Below are 12,557 nucleotides of genomic sequence, written 5' to 3' on the forward strand. Positions count from 1 at the left end.
TCATCTCAAACTCACAAGACAAGTCCAAACATAACATTAACCTTTAACCTATTTTCACATACTGAAATAGAAACAAGAGGACCATGATGGTCCTGAATCGCTCACCTCTTCCCACATGACCCAGTTTTGAGTATGACGTCGTTTTTTCTATTATTTGACATAGTGACCTAGTTTTTCAGCTCATGTGACCCAGTTTTGAACTTGACCTAGATATTATCAAGATAAAAATTCTGACCAATTTTCATGAAGATCCATTGAAAAATATGGTCTCTAGAGAGGTCACAAGGTTTTTCTATTATTTGACCTATGGACCTAGTTTTCGAAGGTACGTGACCCTGTTTTGAACTTGATCTAGATATCATCAAGGTGAACATTCTCACTAATTTTCATGAAGATCTCATGAAAAATATGGCCTCTAGAGAGGTCACAAGGTTTTTCTATTTTTATACCTACTGACCTAGTTTTTGATCGCACGTGACCCAGTTTCGAAACTGACCTAGATATCATCAAGGTGAACATTCAGATCAATTTTCATGAAGATCCATTGAAAAATATGGCCTCTAGAGAGGTCAAAAGATTTTAATTATTTTAGACCTACTGACCTAGTTTTTGACCGCAGTTGACCCAGTTTCAAACTTGACCTAGATATCATCAAGATGAACATTCAGACCAACTTTCATACAGATCCCACGAAAAATATGGCCTCTAGAGAGGTCACAAGGTTTTTTTATTATTTGACCTACTGACCTAGTTTTTTAAGGCACGTGACCCAGTTTCAAACTTGACCTATATATCATCAAGAAAAACATTCAGACCAACTTTCATAAAAATCCCATAAAAAATATGGCCTCTAGAGAGGTCACAATGTTTTTTCATTATTTGACATACTGACCTACTTTTTGAAGGCACATGACCCACTTTCAAACTTGACCTAGATATCATCAAGATGAACATTCAGACCAACTTTCATACAGATCCCATGCAAAATATGGCCTCTAGAGAGGTCACAAGGTTTTTCTATTATTTGACCTACTGACCTAGTTTTTGATGGCACGTGACCCACTTTCGAACTTGACCTACATATCATCAAGGTGAACATTCAGACCAATTTTCATGAAGATCTCATGAAATATATGGCCTCTAGAGAGGTCACAAGGTTTTTCTATTTTTAGACCTACTGACCTAGTTTTTGACCATACGTGACCCAGTTTCGAACTTTACCTAGATATCATCAAGATGAACATTCAGACCAACTTTCATACAGATCCCATGGAAAATATGGCCTTTAGAGAGGTCACAAGGTTTTTCTATTATTTGACCTACTGACCTAGTTTTTGATGGCACGTGACCCACTTTCGAACTTGACCTAGATATCATCAAGGTGAACGTTCTGACCAACTTTCATGAAGATCTTATGAAATATATGGCCTCTAGAGAGGTCACAAGGTTTTTCTATTTTTAGACCTACTGACCTAGTTTTTGATGGCACGTGACCCAGTTTCGAACTTGACCTAAATATCATCAAGGTGAACATTCCGACCAATTTTCATGAAGATCTTGTGAAATATATGGCCTCTAGAGAGGTCACAAGGTTTTTCTATTTTTAGACCTACTGACCTAGTTTTTGATGGCACGTGACCCAGTTTCGAACTTGACCTAGATATCATCAAGATGAACAGTCTGACCCATTTTCATAAAGATCCCATGAAAAATGTGACCTCTAGAGTGGTCACAAGCAAAAAGTTTACGGACGGACGGACGCACGCACGCACGCACGCACGGACGGACGGACGACGGACGACGGACACCGCACGATCACAAAAGCTCACCTTGTCACTTTGTGACAGGTGAGCTAAAAAAATAAGTGGTAACTTTAACGAATTACTTTTCTGCACTTGTACCATACTGACATAGTTTTAAACATGCACCAGTACACATGAACTGAAACTATTACAGTTTTGACAGCAGTCTCTAGGATCAGGTGGAACAGAATGTAGGAGTTTCAACTGCAGGTATGCAACATTTCTGAAGAATACACTCATGTTTTCTGTCCACACTTTGACCAAGACTGATTTGACAAGAAAAGTTGATGGCTATGGAATCTGTACCATTTATAATCATTTGCTGTTTGGAGGTTAAGACGCATCAACATAAACTGGATCATGAGGCCACTTTCCAGCTTAATGGTGCCGGAAGACGCCTGATACTCCTCTGACAGGCACCTTGGTAGAACCACAACCTTCATTCATTAGTCAAATGGATAACTGTCTCATACTACAACTGGAGCATAACACATTCAGGAGAGGGAGAGATGACATGAAAACCACAAAATGAACCACTCAACCTCAGAGGTGCAACAATTTTATTTACAGCAACGAAAACATGATCAACAAAATGTTTTGATAACGGTAACCACATCTTCTTGCAAAGTTCTGTTAAATCTAAGAGACACATCTTTGTTTAACTGCTGTAGAAGTCTGCAAAAATGTGGCACCAGCAATAATGTGGCACCGAGAAAGTATTCCCATTAGAATGTGCACTTTCTCAAAATGCAACTTGTTTGATATTTTCTGATTGCAGACATTGTGATTTTTTATAATGGGAAACACATGGGCAAAATCGATATTGTGCATTGTACAGCCAGGGCGGTCGTGATGTAACTCTTGCACAAACGGAATTTAGCTCATTAAGATTGTTGTATTGACTTGCAGAAAGCCTCTGCCAAGTTGCTACTCAGCAAAATAAGATTTACCATTGTATAGAATGAATCTAAATATAGAACATGGAAAACTATCTCTTCTGAAATTGATGAGCTAAAAACTAAGAGAATTCTTGCAGAAAAGATTCATTAATGATAATATTTCCTAGAAAATGAGAAACTCCAGGGAGCTGCTGGGGAGAATAAGCTTGAATAAACACCATTGCTTTGCATGTCTGCTACTACATGAAAAGCACTTTATCAGATCTACAACTTGAAAACCATTAAGCTATATTTAAACCTTTTATTAGCATAAATTTCTATTTTCAAAGATACTTTAAAACCGAACAATTTTGCAAAAAAAATGAGTAGTATGAAAAAATGATTGCATGATTTTCTGCATTTCGTAACTTAAGGTAACCTAAAGACAATCGGCGATTTACATTTCATTACTGTATTTCAGCGTGCATAGGAAATGTTTATACAGCTCACAACAGCACGAATTATTATACAGCTCACAAGAGCATAAATTATGGCTTTCCATATCAAACCGACAAGTAAGTATGAATATAGAATTCAATGGTAAAGACATCAGGACTCAAATGGCCAAAAAATCATTAATGTATACGTACTTCTTTTAATGTGGGTGGGGTTTAAGTGTAAGTTGTTTCCTATTAAACCAGAATCAAACACGGAAAGTGCCGATTGTCATAACAGATCCACTACAATGAGTGCATTATTAGTCTTAAATACCATGTATAATCCTGCATGAAATTTAATATGTAATTATAGGAAACAATTCCCTGTTTACCCATTTAAGGGCAGCAAACTTTGTTTCCCTGATTACATTTCATGTGAACTTTATGACCTGGACCCCAGTTTTACTACAGTTTAAGTGTGAGGCCACATGGTCCAGAATTAATCAGAGCCACTTACAAGGTGATGACTGATCAGCACATTAACTTAATTGAGCAGGAAATCAATAAGACTTGTTTTATAGAATATTTTAGTGTTGGATGATACATCATTTATTATATGAGCCTACTGCAATTTTTCCAACAGATATTTCAGCAACAGTCATAATTATAATCAGCAATCCTATACTGTAAAAGCAAATATTTTCGCTGAGTCAAAATTTCGCGAATTTGAAGTTTTGAGTGTGTTCGCAAGGTTTAATATTCGCGAAAGTCAATGGTATCCTACTTGAAGTTGAACTAGAGATGCTTTTGAGAAAAGCGCATGTCTCCCACAACTGCCCCTATGAAAAATGTCCAGTGTCTCAAGATGGTTTAGACGAGTGGATCCAATTAGATGGTCTGGATGAGTGGGTCCAATCAGTAATTCAAGGGTCATAAATCAAAACTGCCTGGGCAGATTTGGCTAGTTATTGAACTTGGCTAAGTCTTATGGCAAACACATTTTGTGTTCAAGTTTGGTGAAGATCGGATGAAAAATGTTCGACTTGGAGAGCGGACAAGAGTAAAAAGGCAGATTTTTCGGTAATTCAAGGGCCATAACTCCAAAATGCCTGGACCCATTTGGCTAGTTATTGAACTTGGCCAAGGTCTCATGGTCAAACACATTTTGTTCAAGTTTGGTGAAGAACGGATGAGAAATGTTCGACTTAGAGTGCAGACAAGAGTAAAAAGGCCGATTTTTCGATAATTCAAGGGCCGTAACTCCAAAATGCCTGGACTGATTTGACTAGTTATTGAACTTGGCCGAGGTCTCATGGTCTAACACATTCTGTTCAAGTTTGGTGAAGATTGGATGAGAAATGTTAGAATTAGAGTACGGACAAGAATAAAAAGGCCGATTTTTGGTAATTCAAGGGCCATAACTCCAAGAAGCCTGGACCCATTTGGCTAGTTATCGAACTCTGTCAAGGTCTTATAGTCAAACACATTTTGTTAAAGTTTGGTGAAAATCGGATGAGAAATGTTTGACTTAAGAGTGCGGACAAGCTTTGTGACAGACAGACAGACACACACACACACACAGACTGTAAATCAATATGTCTCCCACACCACTGGTGAATATTTACGCAAGGATTAATTTTTGCGAGATGTAGGGCCGTGTGACTATAGCGAAAATTAAACCCTTGCAAAAATTTCTGCTTTTACAGTATTCCAAATCGAGGGAGCTCAGATGCTTTTAGCTTTTAACAAAGCAATGATAAATAAAAGTTAGAGGTACAGTTACGGTAATACCAGTGTTTACTTGTTCTTATCCAGGAACTGAAAAGACCACGTGTTTAACTTCAAAACCATCCCCTTCCTTAAGTCTACTTTAAAACTGTCTAATTTCATACACATTCAATTCCGTGGTTTCAGGACATGGCGCTTTTACTTGTGGATTTCAAAAATTTGAAAGAATTTTGCTTGTTTCTTAAGACAAGTTTAGGAATGAATTAAGTGAACTAATTCAACTATGAATTCAAGTATAATTAATCCCTTACAAATATTGATGATTTTATATCAGCAAGTAATTTTATACCTGGGGATGGAAGGGTGTATTCAGCCTTATATGGGATGTTACTACACAACAGACAATCAATAAACTGCTTATGAATTTTACTATTTGATGATTTAGCAGAAATGATTCATAACTCTAGTATGTTTTCATGAAAAAGCCACTTGAAACAACTAGACTCCTTAGATCACAAACACGTGCCTCCAGGGAGGAGTATACGAGTGTGTATGAGAAAACGTGAGTGCACCAAGTGTGCAGACGGTTCGCCTATTTCTGCGCATACCGTTAACATTCCAAGATGAGAGATTATATAATAAAAGTGGTTTTACACATCTGTTATACCCTTCTATAATATCTTTAGTTTTCTGCTGTTGGTGATTTTTTTTGCCTCCATTTTCTCAGATAATTTAAGAAAAGTGTTAGAAACGTCTAAGTACTTTACTTTGACTGTCATCCTTGTTCAAACTTTTCTTCTACTTACAGTTCTAATCTCCCTTAATCCCCCTTATTGGGAAATTTCATCTTTACATCATAAAAGCACTCCCTTGATCAGCTTTATTCATTAGGATTATAAGGATGTTTTGTTTCTTTTTTTCCCCCCAAAGATCTCTTAAAGATTCCATCTTTCCCTCTAAGGACAAAACCAGTAAAAAAGCTACCATGTGCGAAATGGTTCTGTTTTTCAGACTATCCCGCGTTCAATTAAAAGTAAATGCATTACATCATCTTAAAGGAGTGTGAACTTAATGTCTCTGGAAGATGTATACCAATTTTTGTATTGTCTATTTTGTGTACTGTGTAAACCAGAATCATTATGTGTTTAGACTGACAGTCCCAACACCATATAAAACAGTTTATAGTAACATGAAAGAATGTACATCCTTTGAAAACGTGATTATTGCTTTTTTGATCAATCAAGCAAGCTGTCCTTGACATATTTTCTATTGAGTCAGGCTGCCATGAGCAGTATCATATGGACTGATTGAACTTGTTATTGACATTATTTCACTTATATTTTACTGAATATTTTATTGAAGATCCCTTCCCTTCAGCAATATAACAAGTCTACTGCTGTCAGATGTGTAAGACTGTGGTTTTCAAACAGATATATATATATATATATGAAACAACTAAGGGAGGAACAAAAAATACATGCATTTGACTACATCTGTAGAAGGTATATTGCCAGCATCAAAAGCTATCCATGGTAAACTTGCCTTTCCTTTATTTTCATTTTTGTTTGAAATTTCTCAAACATGAAAACTTTTTGCTACCTAAAGACACTGATAAAGAATATCTAAATTACAAGTTGTTTTGCCGGCCACTCCATTACACTTACGAGTCTACAGAGTAAAACAATCCCTCCAAGCTTGCTGAATTTTCCCCTTACATCCAGGGCACTCAACAAGCAAAACAGAACTACAGGTTATCATTACAGTAAAATTCCTGTTCTAAATCTGTTTAATTTGTAAGTAATGTGACATGCGGAAGTAACAATTGAACTCCTGAGTACTATACACTACAAAATATATTATACGCCTGTCTGACCTACTTGCATAGGAACAATACAGTGCAGTGTTTACTGCCTCACATTTCTAATATATACCTCAGTTCTTTGTAAATGTGTGCTTCTTAATGAAATTTGTAAGGTGATCTTTGAATTTTTTAAGTGCGTGTTTTGCACATTTTCTTTTTGTTTTAAGCCCAGAAAATCATTAGAAGATGGGAGCATTTGAAATTTACATTACTATATCTTAAATACTTGCTTCTCACCTTGACACCAGTATATTTTCAGTTAATCATAAAGGAGGACATTACTTGAGATTTGAACCTAGGATCTCCTTACAAGTCATGCTTAGCTTACAGGCAAACCCTACAGCATACAAGATTAAATGGCCTCTTAAATATACCTTGGTTAATTCAGTGCCAATCCACTGTCGCTGGGCGAAGTTTCCCTCATTCCCTAACATAACCTATACCTAAAACTGAACTAATCACTTCTAGGAAGAAATTCATTCATTACCAGACCAAGTTATTTCAAACCTTCCAAGTAATAAAACTACATCATAAATGACATTATGGATGTCTCACCTATCAACCATTCTCAGCTATTTATAAATCATGATCTACCTGATCATATTTTGACCTATTTTACTTACTTATGGTCAATATGGTCTAATTAGTTACATTTTTGCTACTGGTCACTGGCCGGTCAGTTGATAAATTATATAAGCACTTAAATGTAACTACAAATAACAAGTTGTTTACTGACCTGTATCTACACATGTATGGCAAAAGTTCGAAGTTGAAGTAAAATATATGTATACTGAAAAAATGTAACTCTGCAATTTTTTTTTTCTGAAAGAACCTAACATGCACCATGCACAACTACTGTTGTTACTGATCACTTGTGTGAAGTTTCATTAAATTGTGTCAAGGGGATGAGGAGAGTTGGTGTGCACAAGATTTGTGTTTACAGGCAGACAACCTAAAACCAGTGTACACCCCTTACAACTTTGTTGTTCAGGTGGTACAAAAAAACAACAACAACAACTACGGTGTTTGAGAAACATACATGCGTAAACTTCATGAAGTTTTACAGGAATCCCCTATTCAAATTGATTATATGTTATACCTGAGACACCCTTATCAAATACCTTGTCTATGACCTTAACCTTAGAGGTATAGACCTTTGCTTTTAAGCATAATTCTCAGTATCTTTAACATTTCTGGAAAGTTTCACTTGAATCCCCTTAATAGTGCCAGGCCACTCTATTCCTACCCAAAGTGCCCTTTAATGTGACCTTAAAGGTCCAATACTAAGGAAAGTGAACATTTTAATTTCTTTTAAAAAGCACAGAAACTATTTCATTTTATTGGAAAATGAAAGTTGGTATGTAGAAATTCGAAATAAATCGCAGTTTATGTATGAAGTATAAAGAAAGTTAAAAAGAACTGGGGGGTCATTCTGTCGATTCATAGAAATTTCAACATAATACACATACATTTCTTTGAGTTCCAAAGACCTTCTGTAAATTTTGACCTGTCAATCTTCATTATTTAGTGTCTTGCAGAAGTCTATGCACTGGCTATGAAAAAAATTGCCAACTCAACTTTCCCTTAGTAATGGACCTTTAAAGTGAGGTAAGGACTTAAGTTTGCATGACAAACCTTCTAAGCATGTTTAACATTTGTTTGAAGATCCATTCAAACCCCACAAACAGCTTTAGTTACTGTCAAATCATAGACTAACTTCTGTGGATTTCTTGGTTGTGTAAGAAATTATATCGTAATATATAAACATATTCCCATTCATTTGATATTCAAAAATTGAAATCCATGAATTCATATCCCCATGAAATAGCCATATTGGCCAAAGCCATGTAACTTTTTGCCCATGAAATTAAGTGCTTTCACAGCATATCGAAGACACATTTACCCTAGCTCTTGATCAGTGAAATACAGACCTGTCTTTCACCTTGTGTGCTCTCTTGCACAGTTTTGAAATTTCAGACAGCATGTAGCCTGATTACTATAATACTGATATACAAACACCCTTTACTTACATTTTCCAGTATGTGAGATCGAGGAATGGACTTATTTGGTGTTCTAATAATTTCTGTGGTGTTTTATGGTTGATATGTGAGAGACTCGAACCCTGGCTGTTTTCTGTGTCAGACTCTTCACTATCTGTCATTGGCTGACTGAACAGGTCTGATTTATCTAAACTGTCCTCGTACCCTGCAATGGAGAGAAATATGTCCAAATTATTATTTGTGTGTAAATTATGTCATAACAGATCAAATATGTCATGCAAGATCAAATATGTAGAAGCTGTTTCAAGTGCTGTTAACATTCCATGCAACCACAAATATGTATATACTTAAAGGGGTTGATATTTTATGCAGTGTACTAAAAATACCGTAAAACCACTCAATTTCATGCACACAATATTTTGTGGTTTTGACCAGAATGGCTACTTCATGGGGATATAAATTTGTGTATTCTAACCTTTGAATATATAATTATGAAATGGGAATTCTTCTTGTTCCTTGGGATTTAAATTCAAGGATTGACTCAACCATGTAAATTAGTCCCCCATGAATATTTTTGATTTCACAGCAAGTTTAATATAAAGTTTTTTTGTTTTTTTTTTGTTGTTTTTTTTTTGTTTTTTTTACAAAATAGAGGTAAGGGTATTAGGGTTTCAGAGGATTATAATGGTAGGGGTTTTGAATTTTAAAACAAGTGCTGACTCAAATGTCAGGTTTTCAAATCAAGATGAAAAACAAGAGGGCCATGAAGGCCCTGTATCGCTCACCTGACCTATTGACCTAAAGATCAACAAGATTAACATTCTGACCAAGTTTCATTAAGATATGGTCATAAATGTGGCCTCTTAAGTGTTAACTAGCTATTCCTTTGATTTGACCCCGTGACCTAGTTTTTGACCCGACATGACCCAGATTCGATCTTGACCTAAAGATCATCAAGATTAACATTCTGACTAAGTTTCATGAAGATACATTCATAAATGTGGCCTCTAGAGTGTTAACAAGCTTTTCCTTTGATATGACCTAGCAACCTAGTTTTTGACCCCATCTAACTCAGATTTAAACTTGACCTAAAGATCATCAATATTAACATTCTGACCAAGTTTCATTAAGATACGGTCATAAATGTGGCCCCTACAGTGTTAACTAGCTTTTCCTTTGATTTGACCTGGTGACCTAGTTTTTGACCTGACATGACCCAGATTCAAATTTTTCCTAAAGATCATCAAGTTTAACATTCTGACTAAGTTTTGTGAAAATACAGTCATAAATATGGCCTCTAGAGTGTTAACAAACTTTTCCTTTGATTTGACCTGGTGACCTAGTTTTTGACCCCACCTAACCCAGATTTGAACTTGAGCTATAGATCATCAAGACTAACATTTTGACCAAGTTTCATTAAGATAAGGTCATAAATGTGGCCTCTACAGTGTAAACTAGCTTTTCCTTTGATTTGACCTGGTGACCTAGTTTTTTATCCTACATGACCCAGATTCAAACTGGACCTTAAGATCATCAATATTAACATTCTGACCAAGTTTTATGAAGATAGAGTCATAAATGCAGCCTCTACAGTGTTAACAAGCTTTTCCTTTGATTTGACCTGGTGACCTAGTTTTTGACCCCAGATAACCCGATATCGAACTCGTCCAAGATTTTATTAAGGGTAACATTCTGACCAAGTTTCATTAAGATCGGGCCAAAAATGTGACCTCTAGAGTGTTAACAAGCTTTTCCTTTGATTTGACCTGGTGACCTAGTTTTTGACCCCAGATGACCTAATATCAAACTTGGCCAAGATTTTGTTGAGGGTAACATTCTGACCAAGTTTCATTAAGATTGGGCCAAAATTGTGACCTCTAGAGTGTTAACAAGCTTTTCCTTTGATTTGATCCGTGACCTAGTTTTTGACCCCAGATGACCCAATATCGAACTCGTCCAAGATTTTATTAAGGGTAACATTCTGACCAAGTTTCATAAAGACTGGGCCAAAATTGTGACTTCTAGAGTGTTAACAAGCTTTTCCTTTGATTTGATCTGGTGACCTAGTTTTTGACCCCAGATGACCCAATATCAAACTCGTCCAAGATTTTATTGAGGGTAACATTCTGACCAAGTTTCATTAAGATTTGGCCAAAAATGTGACCACTAGAGTGTTAACAGTCAAATTGTTGACGACGGACGGACGGACGACGGACACAGGGCGATCACTAAAGCTCACCTTTGAGCACTTTGTGCTCAGGTGAGCCAAAAAGTCTTCACAAATTCCTGCAATCATTGAATGTCATGGTTTTTGATAAGGATCCATTCATTTACCTACAGGTACCATCTACCAGGTTAAGCAAAAATTTAGGTTTCAGTGGCCCGCCCTTTGGTGAAACCTTGATGAAGAACTTTATAGAAAACTATAAACAAGTTCTTTAAGTTCAACATCAAAGTATAAAGTTGCATCACAACTTTCCCTTCAGCCAATAATCATGCCCTGATTTAACGTAATTCAGTCAGATGAGCCAAAGCACATTCTAATTTATTTTTTTCAATGACTGAATAAATGTATTGATCTCCTTGAGAGCTTGAACATCCGCGTTAGGTACAAGCCAATATCCATATTGATCAAATTCCCCCGCATGCCTTCCCGATACCACCAGACTGCAGATTTCTAAATGCGTTCCCCATGTCAGACAATTGTAGAACTGCGGAAATCAATAACAGAAAGTTCATTGAAAACTGGGATGGAACTGGGTCAATGTACGTAAACAAATTATTGAAACAAGTAGTAAACAACAACAAAGTGAATAAGTACACTTAACAAAACATTCGTGAAATTAATAAACACAACTTTGTTTATATTTTTAAATAATATAACTATTGTAAAACAGCAAAAACAGCTTACAATCATTTAGAATTTTTTAGTTCAGAATTGGAGAAAAAAACACAACTTTTTTTGCTTTGGGAATGCATCCCTTTTACCAAAGGTGTTTCTTTATAAGGGAAAAATGCCCAAGCATTACCTCTTATACTATTTATATCAAGTACAAAATACATATTTGTAATAACACAAACAAGTCTGACGTCTATCACAAAAAATTAATGGAAAATTTCACAACCTACCGTATGCAAAGTCTTTTATGGACAATGTGGAAAAAAGGAGAAACATTTCACAGAGGACAACAGCTGTTAATATTATTGTGCCTTTCTAAATGCAGGGAAGAGCTGTTTATGAATTCAAGCCCACATGCCATTTTAGTGTGTTCATCATATAAACAAATTACCATAAACAGCATAAAGGAAGAACATGTCATTCAACAAAATAGGATATAAAAGGTAATTGTTCTGAAACACAGCAGAATATCCTACATGTTGGTCATGTGACTGATGTCACCGATCAATCTTACACATGAATACATTTGCAAATTGCCTAAACTTGACTTTTCTGTCACCCTGTATGATGCTCAGTATCAGTTTTCACACTGCCAGATACAGTGAGTGGTCCCTCAAAAACTCAAAAATTAAAGGGCAGAAACTTTCCTCATTATAAACATGTCATAAAAAAGTGCAATGTTAAGTTTAAGAATGATGCCATGGGAGATAAGCAATAGCTCTGCTAATTACACTTAACCCCAAAAGAAATAGGAGACATTGACCTATGACCTTTATCTCTGGTGACAGAGGTCATGTGAGGACAATGTCCTGTAATGCAGAGAGAGAGAGAGAGATGCATGTGCAGTGAAAACATCCAATATAATTGACAATGTCTTCAGCTGTGGTAAAATAAAAATGCTGTTACAAAGAATATATATTACTCTGTTTATTTTCCTGGTATGTCAGTAAGA

General features: G+C 36.0%; 1 protein-coding gene across 2 annotated transcripts in view; it reads right to left on the minus strand.

Annotated features, from left to right (window-relative positions):
- LOC123552378 (SIN3-HDAC complex-associated factor-like) overlaps window positions 1-12,557 on the minus strand; it is a 47,342-nt gene that overhangs the window by 10,964 nt on the left and 23,821 nt on the right. For both annotated transcript variants that reach the window (XM_045342000.2, XM_045342003.2), the window contains one exon: window positions 8,737-8,911. In XM_045342000.2, the coding sequence (XP_045197935.2) occupies window positions 8,737-8,911 (175 nt within the window). The remainder of the gene's footprint in view (window positions 1-8,736; window positions 8,912-12,557) is intronic.

Source organism: Mercenaria mercenaria, chromosome 4 (genome assembly GCF_021730395.1).
Source record: "Mercenaria mercenaria strain notata chromosome 4, MADL_Memer_1, whole genome shotgun sequence".
Taxonomy (NCBI): Eukaryota; Metazoa; Mollusca; class Bivalvia; order Venerida; family Veneridae; genus Mercenaria; species Mercenaria mercenaria.